This window comes from Somniosus microcephalus, chromosome 13 (genome assembly GCF_052327205.1).
Source record: "Somniosus microcephalus isolate GS21.2 chromosome 13, FLI_Smic_1.0, whole genome shotgun sequence".
In the NCBI taxonomy this organism is placed as follows: domain Eukaryota; kingdom Metazoa; phylum Chordata; class Chondrichthyes; order Squaliformes; family Somniosidae; genus Somniosus; species Somniosus microcephalus.
This window is the reverse complement of record NC_140999.1, coordinates 60,693,010-60,716,422: the sequence shown is the minus strand read 5'-3', so window position 1 is coordinate 60,716,422 and position 23,413 is coordinate 60,693,010. Positions and strand designations below refer to the sequence as shown.

At 44.1% G+C, this 23,413-nt stretch overlaps 1 protein-coding gene across 2 annotated transcripts in view; it reads left to right on the top strand.

Moving 5' to 3' along the window:
- The window catches only part of dapk3 (death-associated protein kinase 3), a 49,060-nt gene extending 26,154 nt beyond the window's left edge, over positions 1-22,906 (top strand). For both annotated transcript variants that reach the window (XM_086004953.1, XM_086004954.1), the window contains exons 3-9: positions 1,289-1,649; positions 5,891-6,020; positions 10,082-10,130; positions 11,104-11,130; positions 13,711-13,863; positions 14,460-14,505; positions 15,410-22,906. In XM_086004953.1, the coding sequence (XP_085861079.1) occupies positions 1,289-1,649; positions 5,891-6,020; positions 10,082-10,130; positions 11,104-11,130; positions 13,711-13,863; positions 14,460-14,505; positions 15,410-15,952 (1,309 nt within the window). In that variant the 3' untranslated portion in view covers positions 15,953-22,906. The remainder of the gene's footprint in view (positions 1-1,288; positions 1,650-5,890; positions 6,021-10,081; positions 10,131-11,103; positions 11,131-13,710; positions 13,864-14,459; positions 14,506-15,409) is intronic.
- The last annotated feature ends 507 nt before the right edge of the window (positions 22,907-23,413 follow it).

Below are 23,413 nucleotides of genomic sequence, written 5' to 3'. Positions count from 1 at the left end.
TCCTGGGATGTGGGTGTCGCTGACAAGGCCAGCATTTATTGCCCATCCCTAATTGTCCTTGAGAAGGTGGTGGTGAGCCACCTTCTTGAACTGCTGCAGTCCGTGTGGTGAAGGTACTCCTGTTAGGGAGGGAGTTCCAGGATTTTGATCCAGCGACGATGAAGCAACGGCGATATATTTCCAAGTCAGGATGGCTTGTAACTTGGAGAGGAACTTGCAGGTGGTGATGTTCCCATGCGCCAGCTGCCCTTGTCCTTCTAGGTTGTAGAGGTCGTGGCTTTGGGAAGTGCTGCCGAAGAAGCCTTGGCGAGTTGCTGCAGTGCATCTTCTAGATGGTACACACTGCAGCCACGGTACGCTGGTGGTGGAGGGAGTGAATGTTTAAGGTGGTGGATGGGGTGCCAATCAAGCGGGCTGCTTTGTCCTGGATGGTGTCAAGCTTCTTCAGTGTTGTTGGAGCTGCACTCATCCAGGCAAGTGGAGAATATTCCATCACACTCCTGACTTGTGCCTTGTAGATGGTGAAAAGGCTTTGGGGAGTTGGGAGGTGAGACACTTGCTGCAGAATACCCAGCCTCTGACCTCTTATTTATGTGGCTGGTCCAGTTAAGTTTCTGGTCATTGGTGACCCCCCAGGATGTTGATGGCGGGGGATTAAGCAATGGTAATGCCATTGAATGTCCAGGGGTGGTGGTTAACCTCTCGCTTTTTGGAGATAGTCTTTGCCTGGCACTTGTGTGGTGCGAATGTTACTTGCCACTTATCAGCCCAAGCCTGAATGTCGTCCAGGTCTTGCTGCATCTGGGCATAGACTGCTTCATTATCTGAGGAGTTGTGAATGGCACTGAACACTGCAGTCATCAGCGAACATCCCCACTTCTGACCTTATGATGGAGGGAAGGTCATTGATGAAGCAACTGAAGATGGTTGGCCCTAGGGCACTGCCCTGCGGAACTCCTGCAGTGATGTCCTGGGGTGGAGATGATTGACCTCCAACTACCACAACCATCTTCCTTTGTGCTAGGTATGACTCCAGCCAGTGGAGAGTTTTTCCTCAACAGCATTTTGGGGGGAGAGAATTCCAGATTTCCACTAGCTTTTGCATGATGAAGTGCTTGCTGACATCAATCTGGAAAGCTAACCTGCCCTTTCTGTTAACAGGTGCTGATGGACCTACCGTGTATTTCTAGTGTTTTCTGCTGGTCCCTGGAATACTGATTGCGTTCTGATGAATTCTTGTGTGTCGCAGTTTAATCACCACCCTACCCTCCTCTGTTTATTCCCTCAGTGGCCAGTTTGCTATTGTGAAGAAATGCCGTGAGAAAAGCACCAACGTCGAGTACGCAGCCAAGTTCATCAAGAAGCGACGCCTGTCTTCCAGCCGCCGAGGGGTGAGCCTCGAGGAGATTGAGCGGGAGGTGAACATTCTGCGGGAGATCCAGCACCCAAACATCATCACTTTGCATGATATCTTTGAGAACAAGACGGATGTTATTCTCATCCTCGAGCTGGTGTCGGGAGGGGAGCTCTTTGACTTCCTAGCCGAGAAAGAGTCGTTGACTGAGGAGGAGGCAACTGAATTTCTCAAACAGATTTTGGATGGCGTCCACTACCTACATTCGAAGAAGATTGCTCACTTTGATCTCAAGGTACGGTTTGAGTGGCTCGGTGCTATTGAACAAAGACACGAGGTGTACTGTATGAATAATTCAACCATACAGTCAATAGACTTTTAAAACCCAAGACTGTCGTCACCTATTCACTATTTCTCAAGTTACTGTGTCTTCTCTCCTTTTCAGCTTTGGTCATGTCCTATACTATGGCCTTGGTTTTTCATGTAGGTAGCTTAATTTTTTTTTTTTTTTTTTAAGTGATTAGTATTTTGTTTTTTGATCAACTGCACATTAAACCTCAACCGAGGAAGCTTTCATGAAGTGTTCAGATATACAATAGGGTGTTGATCACTGTCTTAAGCTTGTCAGCTGTTTCCTGCTCCTATACAACCTTCTGGACTGATTTATTATGATTGAACTAAGCATTGCTTTCTAACAATAATTATCACAGTCACCACAAAAATAATGAATTAAATTAGGTACCTTAAAGCAGAGTACCGTGGATGCTGGAAATCTGAAATAAAAACAGAAAATGTTGGAAATACTCAGCAGGTCAGGCAGCATCTGTGGAGAGAGAAACAGTTAAAGTTAGCTCTGTTTCTCTCTCTACAGATGCTGCCTGACCTGAGCATTTCCAGCATTTTCTGTTTTTATTTCAGGTACCTTAAAGGAACAGACTTGAGGCTCCATCTGGTACTTGCAACTATTGGCCTGCAAACTACATCATACAGCTGGATGCAGAAATATTGAAACTAATATCTCGCCTCTATCTATCTTCAGTCCTCCTCCTCCTTCCTGTCGGGCAGTAAGTGATTTCTTTGCCTTTTTGCCCTAAAGTAGACCATGTGACTAAGCAGCAAAAGGGATGATGTCAGGTGGACCAAGTTTTCATATTGTCTTTATTACTTTTGAAATCATGTACAAGATGTTAGCCGTGGCTCAGTGGTAACACTCGCGTCCTGAGTTAGAAGGTTTATGGGTTCAAGCTGCACTCCAGGATTTAAGCACGTAATCTAGGCTGATGCTCCAGTGCAGAACTGAGGGAGTTCTGCACTATTGGAGGTGCCGTCATTCAGATGAGCCATTAAACTGAGGCTCTGCCTGCTCACGTGGACGTGAAAGAGGTGCAGGGGCGTTCTGAGTGTCCTGCCAATACTTAGCTCTCAATCAACACCAGCAAAAGAAGATTATCTGGCCTAACAACAGAAAATGCTGGAAAAACTCAGCAGGCCAGGCAAAATCTGTGGAGAGAAATTAGAATCGACGTTTCGGGTCGAACCTTTTTTCAAAACTGGAAAGGAAATGAAATAGATCGAAAGGAGGGCTGGGAGAGAACAAAAGAAGTGAATAGACATTAAGAGGTATTCAAAACGAGACGAGATGGTGATCGGACTAGTAAAGAGACAAAAGATGGCTCAGATTAGGTGTGAAATGTACTGGCAGAATGAGAGACAGCTGTCATGTAAAAAAAGAGGAAGGGGGGGAGGGAAAACCCAAAACAAAGGGGTGGAAAAAATTTTTTTAAGTAAAAATGTGATAGGGGCTGAGGTTATGATCTGAAATTGTTGAACTCGATATTGAGTCCGGAAGGCTGCAAAGTGCCTAATTGGAAGATTATCTGGCCATTTGTCCACATGGGTCACTGTGACTAAAGTGGGAATACTGGCTGATTTTCTCCACTGTAAGCAGGGAGTGCTAAGGATAGTTGTGCTCCGATCGGCTAACTTGGTCCAGATCGCTTTTGAACAGGACCTTTATGGCCTGTGTGGCTTGGCTACCTACTGGATAAACTCTCAGCCATGAGAGGAGCACCGTATCAGGTTTTCCTCGCATGAGCAAGCAGATTCCCCAGACACAACCTGGAGGGCCACCACTCCACGTCGCAGTAAATGGCTGTGTAAGCACACTGTGTCAGAGGATGTATGAACTTTGCCGTGTAAACTGGAGTACTGTGGAGGCTGGGCAGCCAGTGCTATGACTTGCACTTAAAAGGATTAAAAATCACACACATGGTTCTGCTATCTTGAGGAAGGATGGGCGTAGTGTTAATTATATATTTTTTTAATGGGTTGCAGTCGTTCCCTTGTGATTCAATTCTGGGTCGTGTACAGCATTGTTGTCAATCATTTACGGTGGATGTATCGAGGATCATGTGACTCTACCCAGGGTGGTTTCATTAACTGTCAGTGCGGTGGGATTACAGAAAGTTGTGGTATGCATTTCTGTTGATACACTGAGTTTTATTTTGTATCGTGCAAAGCTGGCGTTCCACCTTTACTTCGTATCTCTGACCTTGCTCTGCATTACACAACATAGCGTTGAATATCACATTGCGCCGCATTCACTATAGTTAGGGCAAGTGATTTGCTGCCCAAGTACCATAAATTGTGCAGAAGAAGTCGCAGAGGCAGTAAAGGTGCTGAGGAATAACAAATTAATCACCACAGCAAATGTAGGTGCTAGAATCTTCCAGGAAGTGTCATGAGCTGTAGCATAGTTACAGCACAGAAGGAGGTCACTTGGCCCATTCTGTGCATATTAGCTCTTCACTAAAGCAATCCTAAACTAAGTCCCCCACGCTGCTGTCTCCCCAAAGCCCTGTGTCTCCCTCTCCTTCAAATATTTATTCAGCTCTTAAGATGCAGTGGTGTCTGCCTCAGCTATACTTTGTGGCAAAGCATTCCATACTTGAGCACCTCTCTCTGTGTAACGACATTGCTCCTAACCCCGCTCTCCTTCCACTCAATGACCATTTTAAATTGGTGATCCCTCATCACTAACTCCCCAACCAGAGGAAATAGTATTTCCCTATTCACCATCAAAACTTCATAATTTTAAATACCTCTATTAAATCTTCACTTAGCATTCAGTGGAAATAGTCCCACTCTCTCAATTCTCCAGCTAACTATAGTTTTCCAGCCTTGGCATCTACGTTATGCACTCTCTCTGGCTTTAATGCAATTTCTATAATAGGGTGTCCAAAATCGTACACAGTACTCTAGCCTAACCAGTGCCTTGTGCAAATTTATTATAACTGATTTGTTCTTGCACTCATAGAAAATGAAAGGGATAGGAAAAGAAACAAATGGTTAATAGTGGGTGACATCTGAGGAGGCCAAGCCATGTATTACAGTGTAATCCTTTTTTTAAATTCATTCACGGGATGTGGGCATCGCTGGCATGGCCTGCATTTATTGCCCATCCCTAATTGCCCTTGAGAAGGTGGTAGTGAGCCGCCGCCGCCTTGACCTGCTGCAGTGTGCGTGGTGAAGGTACTCCCACAGTGCTGTTAGGGAGGGATTTTGACCCAGCGAACATGAAGGAACGGAAATATATTTACAAGTCAGGATGGTGTGTGACTTGGAGGGGGACTTGGAGGTGGTGGTGTTCCCATGCGCCTGCTGCCCTTGTCCTTCTAGGTGGTAGAGGTCGCAGGTTTAGGAGGTGCTGTTGAAGAAGCCTTGATGAGTTGCTGCAGTGCATCGTGTAGATGGTACACACTGCAGCCACGGTATGCCGGTGGTGGAGGCAGTGAATGTTTAAGGTGGTGGATGGGGTGCCAGTCAAGTGGGCTGCTTTATTCTGGATGGTGTTGAGCCTTGAGTGTTGTTGGAGCTACACACACCCAGGCAAGTGGAGAGTATTCCATCACACTCCTGACTTCCTTGTAGATGGTGGAAAGGCTTTGGGGAGTCAGGAGGTGAGTCGCCTGTCGCAGAATACCTAGCCTCTGGCCTCTTGTAGCCACAGTATTTATGTGGCTGGTCCAGTTAAGTTTCTGGTTAATGTTGATGGTGAGGGATTCGACGATGGTAATGCCATCGAATGTCAATGGGAGGTGGTTATACTTTCTCCTAGCTTGCTTGCCCATTGTTTGTGATGTGCAAAGGACTCACTGCCCTATTAGAGAAATTCACAGGGTTTTGAAGGTTTTATGTAGTCTGTGGTTAAAAGTTAGCCGCCTCCTTAAATCATGCCTTAAACTTATCTGTGCATTACCCAGTGTGTGTGGTACTGTAAGTCTAGACCCTGACTAATGGTAATCAAGGTGTGGAAGTGATCTAAAGAATCAGGATTTCAAAGAAAAATTTCAGATGGATGAAAGGAAAATAATAATGATGTCATTCGAATGTGTTCATTATACCTGGTGTTGCATAAGGATGAGCCTGAGTTGACTAATATGTTATCAATCAGGAATCTGCTTTCAAGTTTTTACACCCTATGTACAAAGTAAATCTTCTCAGTGCCTTAATCCTCCTTTTGTTTCTCTTTCCTAGCCTGAAAATATTATGCTTCTGGATAAAAATGTCCCCAATCCCCGCATCAAGTTGATCGATTTTGGTATTGCACACAAGATTGAGGATGGGAATGAATTCAAAAACATCTTTGGAACCCCTGAGTTTGTTGGTCAGTACATGTTACTCAGGTACTCTGTGATTTTTAGCTATTCAAGGCTGTCTGTTCTAATGTTCATGTAATTCGGCAACTCTAGCTCTGAGGTGAGGAGTTAGTTGTCTAATGACTGACTATACTGGAAGTAGCAGCAGGAACAAATGTAAGACAGTATTTAGTATCAATACCAAATAGCTCCTCACCTAATACTCTATCGCATGCAACTCTTAAATCTTAATCTTACACTGGTACTCGAAGGCTGTGAATGCATAATACATATACAAGCACTTAATGTGCGTCTGGAGCCCCACTTTGGCTTTAAACATCAGGGAGTATCCTCTAGTTTTGCGTTAAGTGCAAGCAGGTTAGTAGCTAAGTGGGACTTGACATTAAATTGCGTGATCCTACCAAAGAGCTTCTTGTACCTAGCTTCTACCTCAAGACTGTTTCAGTCCAGCTCCTGCATGTGGACTCTCACTGGATCCTTTAGCTTAGTCTTTGTTAGGCATAACACTGAAACATTCCTGGAGAGGGGAGGAGAGTGCTCTATCCAAGTCTATCCTGTCTTTCTCTAATTATTGTTTTTGGGGATGGAACAGTTGCGCTTCATACAAGGTTCTGTTAGAGGAGGGGTCATTTTAAATAACTGTTGAACAATACACCACGGGTCTCGCAATATTTGTGTTTGTTAGAGGGCATAGCCTTAAAATTAGAGCTAAAAGTCATCGCAAGAATCCTCCTCAATCGCCTTCTCCCAGTGGCCGAAGAGCTCCTCCCAGAGTCACAATGCGGATTCCGCCCACTAAGGGGCACAATGGACATGATCTTCACCGCACATCAATTACAAGAGAAATGCAGGATACAGCACCATGGCCGCCTTTGATTTCACAAAAGGCCTTCGACACTGTCAACTGTGAGGAATTATGGCGTGTCCTCCTCAAATTTGGCTGCCCTCAAAAGTTTGTCACCATCCTCCGCCTGCTTCACAACGATATGCAAGCCGTGATCCTGACCAACGGTTCCACCACAGACCCAATTCACATACGAACCGGGGTCAAGCAAAACTCGATCTTCCTTGCTGCAATGCTCCATCTCGCCCTCAGTAAGCTCCCCACTGGAGTGGAGCTAATTTACAGAACAAACGGGAAACTGTTCAACCTTCGTCGCCTCCAGTCCAGATCCAAGGTCATCCCATCCTCTGTCGTCGAATTACAGTATGCGGACGACGCTTGCATTTGCGCTCACTCGGAGGTCGAACTCCAAACCATCGTCAACAGCTTCACCGAAGCGTACGAGAGCATAGGCCTTACACTAAACATCCGTACGACAAAGGTCCGCTACCAACCTGCCCCCGCCACACACTACTGCCCCCCGATTACCAACGTCCACGACAAGGCCTTTGACAACGTGGACCATTTTCCATACCTCGGGAGCCTACTGTCAACAAGGGCAGACATCGATGACGAAGTCCAACACCACCTTCAGTGTGCCAGTGCAGCCTTCGGTCGCCTGAGGAAGAGTGTTTGAAGACCAGGACCTCAAACCTCGCACTAAGCTCATGGTCTGCAGAGCAGCAGTGATACCCGCCCTGCTTTATGCCTCAGAGGCATGGACCATGTACAGCAGGCACCTCATGGCACTGGAGAGGTACCACCAACGCTGCCTCCGCAAGATCCTGCAAATCCATTGGCAGGATAGGTGCACCAATTTCAGTGTTCTCGCTCATCCCCAGCATCGAAGCTTTGACCACGTTCGATCAGCTCCGATGGACGGGTCACCTCGTCCGCATGCCCGATACGAGACTCCCAAAACAAGTGCTCTACTCGGTGCTCCGACACGGCAAGAGAGCCCAAGGTGGGCAGAGGAAAAGCTTCAAGGACATCCTCAAAGCCTCCTTGAAAAAGTGTCACATCCCCACCGACACCTGGGAATCCCTAGCCCAAGACCGCACAAAGTGGAGAAGCATCCGGGAAGGTGCTGAACACCTAGAGTCTCTTCGCCGGGAGCAAGCGCAGGCCACGCAAGGAGCGCACGTCAACCCAAGCACCCCACCCACCGTCTGCCTCACCTGTGACAGAGACTGTAGGACTCATTGGACTCATCAGTCACCTGAGAACTCATTTTTAATGTGGAAGCAAGTCATCCTCGGTTCCCGAGAGACTGCATAAGAATAAGAATAAGAATCCTTAAAATTAGAGCTAGGCCATTCAGGGGTGATGTCAGGAAACACTTCTTCACGCAGGGTAACGGAAATTTGGAGTGCTGTTCCCAAAAATGGAGTTGAGGCTAGGTCAATTGAAAGTTTCAAAACTGAGATTGATAGATTTTTGTTAGATAAGGGTCACGGAACCAAGGTGGGAAGATGGAGTTAAGATACAGATCAGTCATGATCTAAATGAATGGCGGAACAGGCTCGAGGGGCTGAATGGCCTCCTCCTGTTCCTATATTCCTATGTCTCCCCATGCAGCAATACATAACAACTTGCATTTATATAGCGCCTTTAACGTAGTAAAATGTCCCAAGGCACTTCACAGGAGCGCTATCAAACAAAATTTGACAACGAGCCACATGAGATATTGGGGCAGATGAGAGGTCGGTTTTAAGGAGCGTCTTAAAGGAGGAAAGAAAGGTGTAGAGATGGAGGGAGGGAATTCCAGAGCTTAGGGCCTTGGCAACTGAAGGCACGGCTGCCAATGGTGGAGCGATTAAAATCGGGGATGTGCAAGAGGCTAGAATTAGAAGAGCGCAGATATCTGAGGTTTGTCGGGCTGGAGGAGGATACAGAGATACGGAGGAGTGAGGCCATGGAGGCATCTGAAAACAAGAATGAGAATTTTAAAATTGAGGCATTGCTTAACCAGGAGCCAATGTAGGTTGGTGAGCGGGACTTGGTGCGAATTAGGATATGGGCAGCAGAGTTTTGGATTACCTTAAGTTTATGGAGGGTGGAAGATGGTCAGGAGTGCATTGGAAGAGTCAAATCTAGAGGTAACAAAGGCATGGATAAGGGTTTCCGCAGCAGATGAGCTGAGGCAGGGGTGGAGTCAGGCAATGTTACTGAGGTGGAAACAGTTGTTAGTGATGGCGCGGATATGTGGTCGGTACTCCTCTCCGGGCCAAATACGACACTAAGGTTACGAACAGTCTGGTTCAGCCTCGGACAGTTGCCAGGGAGAGGGATGGAGTCGGCTACGGAACGGAGTTTGTGGCGGGGACCGAAGCCAATGGCTTCGGTCTTCCCAATATTTAGTTGGAGGAAATTTCTGTTCATCCAGTATTGGATGTTGGACAAGCAGTGTGGCAATTTTAGAGACAGTGGAGGGGTCGAGAGAGGTGGTGGTGAGGTAGAGCTGGATGTTGGCGTACATGTGGAATCTGACGCTGTGTTTTCAGATGATTTCATCAAGGGGCAGCATGCTCCATCTTGACTTATGCTCTCTCTCCTGAGTTCACTGCCCTCCTATCCTCCTGTAATCTCTCCCTCCATATGTACTCCCCTATCCATCTTCATGGCCTCCCGCTTGATTAGAACATTACACCCTATTAATTTGATCAACCTGCATCAGACTGTTCAATAGGCAGCATGCCTGCGAGCAGGTTTGATTTTTATCGTTAAACTTGTTGGATTTGTGGAGCAGTTTGCTGTTTTGCAATCAGACTAAAAGCGAGGGCACAATTGGCCTCATCATTTCTTTTCCCCATCAATTTTTCTCCTTCCTGCCTTTATCTACAGGTCAGGGTTGTGAGGGCCCACAGACATGTAAGCTCCCATTAAACTAACCAAAATATCTGGGACGTATCCTGGTTTCAGTGATTGAAATATTTTTCTTTGCTTATAGGGAGGGGTGAGAAACGTAACAACACTACCGCACACAAAACTCAACGACTGTATTCATGCAAAGGAACCGTCACGCTGTAGTTATCAACCGTGCAATTTTCATTATTATTTGTTTCTCTCTCTCTTACTCCCTCCCCTCCCCTCCCCTCCCTGCTCTTGCAGCTCTTGAATGAAGTTGCTGTGGAATGTTCTTTGTGCTAATAGCACATTCAACACCTTTTTTCCTTTTTCTTTTAGCTCCTGAAATAGTCAATTATGAGCCTTTGGCTTTGGAAGCAGACATGTGGTAAGTTCACCCCACTCTTGTGATGAAATGAGCTATTTAAAAAAAAAAAGTAGATATATCCTTTCCTCTTTCTTCCCCTGCTCTTCAGTTTCCCTCCTCTCCCGAAGACATCCCAAAGATGTGCGGGTTAGGTTGATTGGCCATGATAAAAAAATTGGCCCTTAGGGTTAGGGGGGATTAAATATGTGGGGTTACGGGGATAGGGCTTGGGTGGGATGGCTGTCGGTGTAGGGACCGGGTGCTAGGGTTTGGATGATCAGCCATGATCTCGTTGAATGGCGGAGCAGGCTTGAAGGGCCGAATGGCCTACTCCTGCTCCTAGTTTCTGTTTCTATGTTTTCTATGACACCAACCCATGCTGCAATACGGTTCCATGGGTACTGACTGCCTTCCAGTACACCTCGCAACTAGCCGTTCTTCATGTGCACCTGGGGCAGAAAGTCTCAGCAGGCTATCCAACTGTGAGGGGCATCATAGCTGAGCCTGGTCAGGTCCTCACCTGAAGCACCTTCCAACAATGCCAGTCTGTCTGCAAACAGGTTGCAAGGAGAAGAACGAGGGCAACTCCTTAGTACGTCCTGTATTGCACTGCAGTAACCTATGTTTCCAGGTTAATGCGTGTAAGGGTTTCAGAAATAGATTGAACTGTACCTAGGTCATATTTATAGCGCATTGCTTTAAATCTTTGCCTTGATCTAGGTATTGCTTCTCTTTATTGGTTGCTAGAACCCAGTAAATTGATCTACCCAGTGTGTTCTCATTTTTCTGCTCTCCTTGGAAAGAGAAGTATACTGTCACTTTAATTTTTTATGATGCTATTTGTAGGGACTTGGCTTGCATTTGAATTGATTTTGTCTTACTGATTTAACCTTGAGCTTCACACTAGCCTAGTGCTGACTATGCCAGTGTATTGAGAGTTATAGTTTGCAAAGTCTGCCTAAAACTCACCAATATCTTTTTCCTTCAATTGCAGGAGCATTGGTGTGATCACCTATATTCTGTAAGTACATCAGTGCTGCTTTGTCATGTCTGAACTCCTGAAGAGTATTGTGAATTTCGGTCTATAATTCCTGATCATTACAAGCGATTTAGTTGCGTCTTGTCAAAGCACTTTCCTTGCAGGCTTGAAATAATTACAGATTCCGTTCTGATCATGGAGTATTTTAGGAGCTCCTGATCGTGACTGAGGTGGCATCTACCCTGTAGTAAGGTGAATGTTGTCTTGGTTTTGTGCTGATTTTTTTTTCTCCCCTCATCCTCCCCTGAAAGGCATTCGCTCTTTAGGCTCCGGCAACCCCCTCGTACTTTGGCTAAGTCACCATTCTTAAAAATATATAAATACAAGTTCTCTTTTTTTCCTCTTTCCCTCTTTTTTCTCCCCTCCTTCACACCCTCTTCTCTCCCCTCCCCCTTCTCTCCCCCCACCCCCCTCTTCTCTCCACCACCCCCCCGGCCCCTCTCTTCTCCTCCTCCCCCCCTCGGGATGTTTTTGCTTTGTCTTCCGTGAAAACAGACACCAAGTATTTGTTTAATTTCTTTGCCATTTCCTTATTCCACATTATAATTTCTCCTGTCTCAGCCTGTAAGGGACCCACATTTACTTTAGCTAATCTTTTCCTTTTTATATACCTAAAAAACCCGATCTCGCACCCACACCCCCTCTGTCCTTGCAAACTACCGCCCCCATCTCCAACCTCCCTTTCCTTTCCAAGTCCTTGAACATGAAGCTGTTGGAAAGATGGGCAGCATGTTTGAACCTCTCCAATCAGGTTTCCGTCCAGCACCGAAAAGGCCCTAATCAAAGTCGCATATGACATCCTCTGTGACTGTGGTGCGCTATCCTTTCTCATCCTTCTCGATCTCCCGGCAGTCTTTGACGCAGTTGACCACCCCAGGGTACCTGGTAACTATTTCAGCAGTAAAATGTCATAAGGAATCCAACACGATAGAATTAACGTTGCTTGACCTTGGTGCCAGCAGGCTTGAACTGGAGTCTAAAAGAGACCGAGAAGAAACAAAAAACTTTTGTATGTCTTTTCTGAACAGAAGTGCCCAAGTCCTTGTGTCAACTTTCTTGATAATCAAAAGTAATAAGGTACATGCTAAGTGGAGAGTCTCCTGAGATGCAGTTGGTTGGACAGCCTATTAAGAGATTTGTGTGCTTTAGGTGCAACATAATCATCAGTTAACCATAGCGAGACCCTGTTCAAGGGCAAGTGGGTCAGGGAAAGAACTCTACTTGCCTACTCTCAATAACAAGCTGTCGTATCTAGGTTCTTGGACACATTATACATTCTCAGTTGTCTAATTTAATCCAAGTTGTGAATTGGAAGGCTGGCCTTAATGAAGTGATCAATTGCTTAGACTGCCTGGGGTAACTTCAGATAAGTGAAAGTACTCAAAAAGGAGGTTTTTGCCTTGTTTTTCATAGAATCATACAGCACAGAAGGAGGTCATTTAACCCTTCGTGTCTGTGCCAGCTCTTTGAAAGAGCTATCCAATTAGTCCTACTCCCTTGCTCTTTCCCCATAGCCCTGCAAATTTTTCCTTTCAAGTATATATCCAGTTTCCTTTGAAAGTTACTATTGAATCTGCTTCCACCACACTTTCAGGCAGTGCATTCCAGATTGCAACAACTTGCTGCATTAAAAAAAAGTTTCTCCTCATCTCCCCCTGGATTTTTTGCTAATGACTTTAAATCTGTCTCCTCTGGTTACTGACCCTCCTACCACTGGAAAATGTTTCTCCCTATCTACTTTATCAAAACCCCTCATAATTTTGAACACCTATTAAACCTCCTCTTAACATTCTCTGTTCGAAGGAGAACAGTCCCAGCTTCTCCAGTCGCTCCAGATAACTGAATCTTTAATAATAATTTCCACATAATTTTCAGAACTCAAATGTGTTGAGATGTATGAATAATTTGTAGATTGAAATTCAAAGTGTCTAACCGGGTGACCCAACAGTTAACTCATAATAAAGTAGGGGAGAGATAGTTTAATAATATAAGCATGTGTTAGCTAGATGTCGGTGGGGGGGGGGGGGGAAAGAAAGTGTGCTGACAAACCAAGGAAGATTACAGGTGACTTGTGCTGGTTCAAGATGAACTTAAAGGAAAAGCACGTTTGCTACTTGTTGCTTTGCCACACAAATTAGGAAGGCTATATTTGCCAACCCTGTCTTGTAATCCTTAATTAGCAAGTGTATTATCCTTGCCTGTGTAGAATATAGTTGTTAGTGATGCATCTCCTTGTCTCCTATTCAGTCCTTGATACAAGAGGTGAGCTAAATGCTACTTCAACCATTGTTGTACTATATTCCATTTCTGCTGATTGATGAATTGTGGCGTATGTATGACATCACAAAATTTTAGACAGAAATGTAATTCCTGATTCATGTATCTTACAAAAATAGCACTTAATATGAAAAATCCCCCCCTTTTCAGATTAGTTGAGTTAATTAGGGTCCGAAGTTGCACCGTCACTTAAGAATCTATATTTTCTGCTGACTAACCAGCCAGTTAATTATATTTGTAGCTGGTAAATACTTAGTGACAGGAATGTCTTTTTCCCATCACCAGTTTGAGCGGTGCTTCTCCATTCCTTGGTGAAACCAAACAAGAAACATTAACAAACATTTCTGCTGTGAACTACGACTTTGATGAGGAGTATTTCAGTAACACCAGTGAGCTGGCGAAGGACTTCATCCGCAGGCTTCTGGTGAAAGACCCAAAGTAAGAATTGCCTTTGTCAAAGTAACAGTAGTTAGAAGATGTAAGAATCAACTGAGTTGAAGGAACACTTGTTTACCATTAAGAGTTTATTTTAAGGTTTAGGGTTTACTTCAAAAATTATTTTATTCAAAATTGTCTATCTCCCACTTCTAGTCTGGGAGTGATGCAGTCCAAAAGTGGAAGTGAATATTGTCACCTTGTCCCCTGCCAGCTCAGAGCAGGTCAGGTGCTCAAGCAGTTGAGCACTTGGCTTAGTTCGAGTCCAGAGACTCTGGTTGCTTAAATTCACCTTCATTACACGACCTTTATTAGTTGTGAGCTGTGCCAATAGTTGGAATTCAGGCAAAACTTGACAGCCCTGTTCACCTGGACTGAATCAAATGTTGTGCTGACCAATGCAGGGGTTGACATTGACAGCGCCCAAGAAACCGCTGGTAGTACAGCCTGACCCCCTCCAGCCGACTGGGGGAGAAACCCTGATGGGAAAACAGCCTGTGAGCAAAGAGAAATAGGGGAGGAAAAAATAAATCTGGGGGTCTTGACCATCCAACAATACTTGTTCTGCAATTTCATATCTTTGCTTTCTTTTCTTTTAGGAAGAGAATGACCATTTGTGACAGTCTAGAACACCCATGGATTAAGGTAACCTTTTTTTATTTTATGCTGCCGGTCTACAACAGTTTAATAATCCCCTTTTAACATAGATGTGTGACATCGTCTGTAGAACAGGTAGCCTACTCCCCCTGCTTGTGCTGCTGTTAACCAGCTACCATAAGGTGCTTGTAAGCAATAAGGGGCTAATGGCTCCCACCCTCCCTGTGGTGAAGTGCTCAATCTTTGCTCAAGCAATGTGACTCCCCCTGTAACACCATATTGTGTCTACTTTGTGGCTCCAAAAAAGGCTCCACCATGCAGTGGTGCCAGTTAGGTACAACAACAACAAATTGCATTTATATACCAACTTTTAATGTAGCAAAATGTCCCAAGGCGCTTCATAAGATTGTTATTAATCAAAATTCGACACCAAGCCACAGAAGGAGATGGCCAAAGCTTGGTCAAAAAGGTAGGTTTTAAGGAGCATATTAAAGTAGGTAGAGCGGTTTAGGGAGGGAATTTCAGAGCTTAGGGTCTAGTGAGCTGAAGTGTATATATAAATATGGGATGCGCAAGATGCCAGAATTGGAGGAGCGCAGAGATCTCAAAGGCTTTTAGGGCTGGAGGAGGCCCTGGAGGGATTTTAAAAGTGAAGTGTTGCTGGACCGGGAGCCAATGTTGGTCAGCGAGCATGGGGTGATAGGCGAATGGGACTCGGTGCGAGTTAAGATATGGGCAGCAGAACTTTGGATGAGCTGAAGTTTATGTAGGGAGAAAGATGAGACCGGCCAGGAGAGTATTGGAGTAGTCAAGCCTAAAGGTATGTATGTATGCAGTGTGTGCCAGGTAAGTTCAGTACTGTTGAGTACATTACCTGCAGCAGTACAGGTCTTATCTAACTCTGAAGCAGACAGAATAACATCTTATTCCTTTTATCTCCACCCCTCTAAAGGTGATCAAGAGAAGGAATGTGAGACGCGAGGATAATGGCAAGAAGCCAGAGCGCCGTAGACTAAAGACAACGCGCCTCAAGGAGTACACAATCAAGTCGCACTCGAGCATGCCACCAAACAATACCTATGTCAACTTTGAGAGATTCTCAAAAGTCTTAGAAGAAATCAATGCTGTGGAAGAAAGCATTCAGGAGCTGGTGAAAAACAAGAAGTCCTTCAAGGAGGACATTGATGCACTCGTTTCCATTTATGACGAGAAGGAATCTTGGTACAAGGAAGAGAACGATAGCATCAGCCAGGACCTCGGGCACATTAAGAATGAGATGCGTAAGACAGAAGCCCTGAGAAAACAAGCGCAGGATGAAGTCAAATCCACTATGCTGTCCACCAACATCCTGAAGCGGAAGTATACCAAGCTAGAAAATGGTTACGATGCACTGGCTGCAGAACTGAAATGGGTGGAGGAGCTCCTGAAGTCCGTCGAGCAGGAGGGAATGCAAGGAGGAGTTGGCAATGATGGGCGTCTCGGAGGAATGCGCTAGGTACCATTCCGTTGAACTTTGAGAAACTCTGTACAAGCCAGTTCAGTAATTGGAAGCCAGCCAAATTGGACTTGGTTTCGGAATTTCTTCAGCCATTGTCCACAAACTCCAGTGTTTTCAGACCGATTCCATTTTTTTTCCAGTCATGTATCTAAGTTTGGATTTATTGCCAAATGTAAATGAAATTCCAGTTTGAAAACGCCATGAAAAGATGATGAATTCCCAGTGGATTATCTATCCCACAAACTCTGCATGCTGCTGTTGGCATTGTCTCTGCTACAGTTGTTGCCTCCAATCACCAGAGGCCATTGTGATTCCAGGGGGCATTGCCATGCTTGATTGGGCAGGTGGGGGGAAGGGAGGTGCGGGGGGGCGTTGAGTTCTGAAGGATGTCCTTTGCTTTGTTGTGGGCAAGCCCCCCCACTTTATAATTTATCTATTGGGATTAGAGAACAAACAAGTTTTTTTAAAACACATTCTTAGCTCTTAAAGGGAAATGATTTCCCCACTTTTACTCTTGCTGTGAGTATTCGAGTCTTTTGATGAAGGGAACATGTGGGTGACTGGGTTTCACCGTTGGGTCTGAAGCTTGTGAAGTGCAGCCCCTTCCCAGTAACAGTGTAATTCACTTAATGTGAAACAGTTGCTTGTAAAAACAGACAAGAGAATATTCTATTTAACATGAGTTGTCAGATTAGAAAAATTGTGAAATTTCACCAGTATCTTTTTTTAAAAAAAAACCTTCCACCTAATTTACGACTAAAGTTAATGGAGCTGAAATACGACCAAATGCACTGTCCTTTATCCTTGCTTGTTGAAGGAGTATTCCCTTATCTAATAATGTCAGTCAGCTCAGTTGCCCTTGTCTTATACATGGGTAAATGGATCACTATTCCATTGAGAGAGTAAGGCTTCAGTTAGAAATTCTCAATTGACTTATTGCTACCTCCACGATTACAGATGGATGTGGGAGGAGAGAGTACAAATGCATGAATTGTACTTCAGATTACCTCTGAGCAACTTGTTTTGTTTTTGAGCGAGGGGAGGGGTTTGTGGGGGGTGGGGTGGAATCTCAAATGTTTCCTCTACTTTAAACTGTAAATTAGGGTCCGATTCTCAATGAAGGGTCCAAGCACAAATCCAATTCAAAGGGCAGCTCCCCTTCATTTTCTTTATTGAGACATGCTGCCAAAATAGGAGCTCAGTGTTCGGGTATATTTAGATGGTGCAGCCCATTTTTGTTACTTGCAGGCAGCTCCATTGAATCTCTGATTTAGATGCTGTAATGAAAACATGGAGTTGGTGTTCTGGAAGAATGAGATTAAATGGGCCTTCATTTGAAACTGGCTTGTGAAATGCTTGTTTTTGTTTTAAAGGCTGCCCATAGGCATCATGGGATCGTACATGTTAGTTATTTGCATGCCTATGAACATTGTTGTTGTATTTTAGGTCGAGGAGGTTATAAATGTTGAATGTGCTGGGGATTGAATTGCAAGTCCAGCTGCCTTTATACTAGCAGAAGTTGTGTGACAGAATTGGCACCAGTGTGATACCTTACTCTCTGAAAGTAAAGTGGCAAGTGGCTGTCTGATTTCAGGCAAACAGTCCTCCCATTTGTGCTGTTAATAAACATTCCACAAACTGTTGAACCAGACTTGGTACCTCTTGAAAAATGGTTGTTAAGGTCCCTAAACTATTTCTGTAATTCATTTTTATTGTAAGCCCAATAGAAAAATTCATATCTCAAAATCAGTCATCCATTGCTTATTGGCAGATCTGTTCGGTGTACTGACAGAAACCATGAGTCACAGACTCCAGTAATTGTTGGGACTTCAGCTCCTGGAGTTCCCCAGAATCTGACTGACATCTTGGGTTCAATTGTAGCTGCACCTGCCCCTTGAAATCCTCCCCCCCCCCCTACCCCCCCCCCACAAAAGGTAGATACACATATAGAAAATAGCCACTGGCTCTTCAGGAAGTAACTGCAACATCACTAGCTGAGTACCAGAAGATCATGTCCCCCTGTGTAATAGGGCTTCAAATAGAAGATTTTTAAAAACATTTCTACTGAAGTTTTTTTTGCTCCAGCTCGCAGCTGCAGGTGTATATTGGAAGTTCATGGAGTGCAGTTTTTCTCTTCACTAGATGAGCACACCAACTAAACTTGAATAGTTTGACACTTGCATGTCATCTGGTAACTTGGCTGAAGTTCTGTTATAAGGAACGGAATTAGAATGACCTCCCCCTGTAAATGGAATATGAGGCTTGACTGACTCTACCTATCGTGTACTAGAGGATCACTGCAGGCAGTGGTGGCTACTGCATACATTTCTCTGAAACTACTATGAGTAGCATGGCCTGCCCCTGCTGCTCTTTCCCCTCTTTCCGCCCCCCCCCAACCCCCAGGAGCATTTGGGGCTAAGTACTTCGGTGGATATTCACAACAATTATATTGTTAATGTTTGAATTTTATTGCCTGCTAAAATGGCGCAAACTCATTTTGGTTCATTTTTTGTTTAATTTGAACTAATTTGTTAAAATGTCGGGTTTCAGACAGGTTTATTAATTATGGTAACAAAGATTTATTTAATTCAGTGTGTCACGTAAAGAACTCCAGCACAGCACACAGTGCAAGTTTTACTTGATCTAGTCCTAATATAAAGCTTTAAAACGCCCAGTTAACATCAGTGACCTGTTAATTACTGCACTTTCTTACATGCAATGATGAGCTTTAAATGATTTCAATTTAGGAAATTGGTTAGTTTTGTAATTGGGTTTAATTTGCGGGGATGAATATCCAATCGGAATATTAATTGCTGGACTGTTTGTATAAAACACATTTGGATGCCCTGAGGTTATCGGCGCACAGTGTCAAGCTGCATGGAAGCAATAATGAGTAAAATGTCCATTGAGGAATTGGTTACGATGTCATTCAGACGGTGTAATGCTAGGACCGCTTTAATTGTGTGTGATTTGTTTGTGTTGTGCAGATAATTTTGTATCGCATCATTTTGTTGCACAGTCCAATTGTTTGTGCATGATGCTGATCTGCATCGTGTCAAATTTCATTAATATCGACTGGAACTTGGTTGGGCTTTAATCAGGAGTGAGGGCATTCCATTTGCTGCTTGTTTAAGCTGTGGTGTGTGTTTAAAATGTCTGAGTGGAATTGCAATTCCTTTCCATTCCCAGAATATATTCAGCAAAATATTAACTTAATCTTTGAGCTAACTCGCTATACATTCCACAAATCAATTAACCTTTTGTTTTAACAAAACCTAAACCTTAAACGTTGGTATAGAGCACTGCTGTTTGAAGGTCCATTAGAACATTACGAACACGTGAAACCTGTGTTATACCAGATTTATGTTGTACTCGTAGGTTAAACCATGCCATTACATCTAACTGTTTTAGATCCCCGGTGTGTGTGTACACACTGCAAAATCCATATTTGTTAAACTGAGCACTAAATGCACCTTTCAAACCTCTTGTTTATTCTGTTTTATATCACTGGACATATTGTAAATCAGTGACTTAGTGGCGATTCTTAATGCATAATGTGTTTCTAGCATGTGTACAAAAGGGATTGGGAATAGGTGGGCCTGATAGCACAGTTAAACATACGTAGAGCTTAAAGCTACAGTAACACAGGCTTGAGCGAGTTCGTCAGTTGCTAACCTATCCTTTCAGAACAGGAGAGACGTAGAGTAACACTCAATATTGAGTGTTTAATCCCAGAATATAGAGATTTGATGAGCCCCCTCCCCCAAGATCACCCAGTGGCTAAAGGCTGTAGTGCCAAGCCAGACAGATGAGAAGCTCGCCTGATTAATTTCTGATCGGTGCTGAGTTAATCGTTCTTGAGCAGTTGTGCTTGCTATGCTATAGTTCGCATTAGCAGCCTTTGTTATAGAGGAGAAAAATCAGAGGAGGGTTCCTGCTCCTTCCAACTATCCAGTGACTCCTATGCCAAAGGTTATACCTATCTGGACATTGGGAGAGACCAGGTTGGGGTCAATTTGCTGCACTGCACAGTCAAATAAACTGCCTACTCGCTACCCAGGCTCGCACACGAAGAATGGTTAGATGGTTGAGGTGCTATGCTGGGCCCTAACTCTCGAGTCCAGGCTTTCAGGAGAGGAGGGGGGGGGAGAAAATTGGGGACTGAGTGGGGTGGGAGGGGGTGAATACTGTGATAGCGCCTCTGAAGGGCAAACTGTTTGATGCTCCAATCTTGCATCTTTTTCTGTCGTTTTGTGTCTAAAATAAAATCGCGTCAGTTTCATCCCCTCTAGTTTAAAAAAAAAAGTTAATTGGGATGGGGGTGCAGAGGGGCAGTGTCTCGCCATGCTTCAGACTAGGGTGTTGAAATCTTCAGTCGATACGGAGAAGACGAGGGACTAAAATGAACTCATGAACTTTACAAAACCGACAAGCAAAGGAGCAATGGGCTGTCCTGGTGCTTCGAATAAGAAGGCAGCTTCACTTCAACTTTGAAGTAGGTAAATATCTGTAGATACTCAGTATTTTACCCCTCCTCAAACACTTTATGCCTTAATACTCGCCATAGTGAGTTAATTTGCAAACGAGCTAATTATGCTCAAAGGAGCTGGAGTAAAGTTACCATCTGGTCTCTGATATTGATCACTGTCCCATGTAGTACAATTAATCAGACTTTTACATCTCTGCAATAAAATGGAGTACAATTGCAGACTGTTTGCTCATCAGCCTACAGGTGGGTGAGCACTGTTGCACGTTGTTTAAAATGATTGGAATTTGGAGGAAAGGTACTTTAATTGTGTATAAGTTTAGTCCCAGCAGATGGCTGTAACTGCGGCAAGTGACACCTTGCATCATGACACCCTGTGACAAATCCCAACAGTTTCTGCAGTTACTGTGTGCAGCCAGATTTGCTGCAGTTTCACATTAAAAAGTCCTGGATTCTGTGAAATTATCAAATTGCTTAACCTAGCCATTAGTTGCAGGCGGTAGTCTCACTGGGTTAGTGTCAAACATACTCTGTAACCAGTCCAGTTGTTCATCCTGTTGATCTATATTGAACTGACATTTCAGTATGACAAAAGAAGTACTTTTCAGAATTATGTTTTTTTAACCAGCATTGCCTGGTGTCCCCTGTGGAGAACTATGCAGAGCTGGTGAGAATTGGGAGGTCACAAAACAAGTCAGAAGACTTTTGTTGGCCTGTAGTGTGGCTGTGGGTGTTCCACTGAATATGCCTCATGTCCACAACTCTCCACATGGTAAGGACCCAGCAAAGAGGCGTAGTTGTTTATCAGAGTGAATAGGCAGCCTTCCACCAATAGTTGCTCAAAAGTAACATTGACAGGCCTGGTAGAAATGTTGCTGCCCTCTTCACAGCTGAGGAGGGTTCGACCCAAAAGAAGGGGAAGAAATGAAAAAGCCAAGTGAGGCACCACTCCCCTGAAATCTTCATATTTGGCCCCTTTTTTCACTCTTAAGTGAGGGTTGACGCCACTTTAATTTTTTTTATAGCAATCCAGCTGTAACCTTCTATTTATCTTAAAGCTGTTGACTTGAGCTCATAAGTGAAGCATGGCTACTTGGGTGAGGGTAGCAGCATTCACCAAATGGCCCTCGTCTGAGCCAGTACCTTCAGGAGCGCATGACCGGAGAATTGGAAATAAAACCATTAGCCTCGGAGAAGGCCTGTACCTCTCCATTGAACAATGTGATTATTTCACACACAAGCTCTGTACAGTTGCAGAATGTAATCTGAATTGGTTAGAAGCACAGTTCACTGTCCCGAGGAATGGATGATACTCATAATGGCTAAATGATGGGGATGGAAAGAATCGGGATTTCGTAAATTTGGTCTTTTACTTGGCCGGCCAGTGCAAGAGGGCAAAGGAGCAATCTAATAAATTAGTGCACTGACTAAACCTTGTGCTTGCCCTGTCTCTCAGGTACTGTAAACTGAAGAGCTGGAGCCTTTCAGAACAGCACAAACTATATACGTAATATCTACAGCACAGAAACAGGCCATTCAGCCCAACAGGTCTATGCTGGTGTTTATGCTCCACACAAGCCTCCTCACACCTTCATCTAACCCTATCAACATATCCTTCTATTCCTTTCTCCCTTGTGTACTTATCGAGCTTCTCTTTATGCTACTCGCCTCAGCCATTCCACGTGGTAGCGAGTTCCACTTGCTGAGCTTAGAAACTGAGCTTCTAACCAAAGGGTTTAAGTCCTGTTGGTTTGTATTTATATTTGAAAAAGCATCATTAGAGGAAAAAATTAAAAACCTTTGCCACTTATATAATACGTGCTACAAATGGGTGCGTGGTCCCCACTGTGATGGGGAGCAGCTACAGTACAGCCCTGTGTCTGGCTGCTTGTTGCTAGCTGGGTTCCTCACTTGGTTATTGGTTCCTGTGAATTACTGGTATGGTGCAGCTAAACGCACCAGCACATTATTTAAAGCAATACTCGAGTTCTCTAGGTAAAACCATTTTATAGTATGTTTTTAATATAATTAAGCCTTAAACACACCCAGCACTTGTTTAATGCAAAGAAAGTTGGAATATTGTCTGATAAATGAAAGACACCATATTGGAAGTTGTGGGCGGTGGGGGGACGATGATTTAGGTCTGGTTTCTATTTATCAAGTATTTAGGGTCCACCGAAACATCGCTGTGGTTCCGCTCCTGTTTGCCTGTGCATTTAGTGAACATTTACTATGCTACCACACCTTTATACACAAGGTGCATGTATTTAAAAACACTTTCCCAATATGCATTTTCCTTTTTTTTTTATAAACTGTGGCTGTTTGTATTATTTGTCTTCATACACTAATATGTAATGGTGGTATCAGAGAAAGTATTGACATTTTATAACCATGCTGTTTAAAGTGATCAATAAGGTCTGTTTCATATTTTAACATTTATAATAAACTTTTTAAGTAAAACAAAATGGTGGTAATTTTACTTACTGGTTCCGTTTGTGTGTGTGTGTGTGTGTGTGTGTGTATAATGTTCTACCAGTGACCTATTAAATGTCAGCGGATATTCTTGGTTTCCACATCAATGATCCCTCCCAGATGTGGACCTTGCATCCCCTACAATCTGGGGCTTTGACATTGATTCCCTGTTGCATATACTGGTCACCATGATCTTGCATGTGTTGTCCTGCCTTTTTGGAAGGTGGACTGATCACTCGAGTGAGAAGACTGATTCAACAAACTGGTTTATTTTACATGAAATATATGAATGAACAGAATACAGGTTTGACAGTGAGATGCACCTATTTCCCATCACTTTACCATAACAATAAAATACTTGTGGGGGTGGGGGGGGGAAATTCGGTTGGTTAGTGATTTTAGCGCCGCCCGTGAAATTGAATTGGCAGTTTGCGGTGGCGCTAAATGCTACCACCATGACCTCCTGCGCCCGGCGATCGTGACGTCATTCAAGCCCGTAG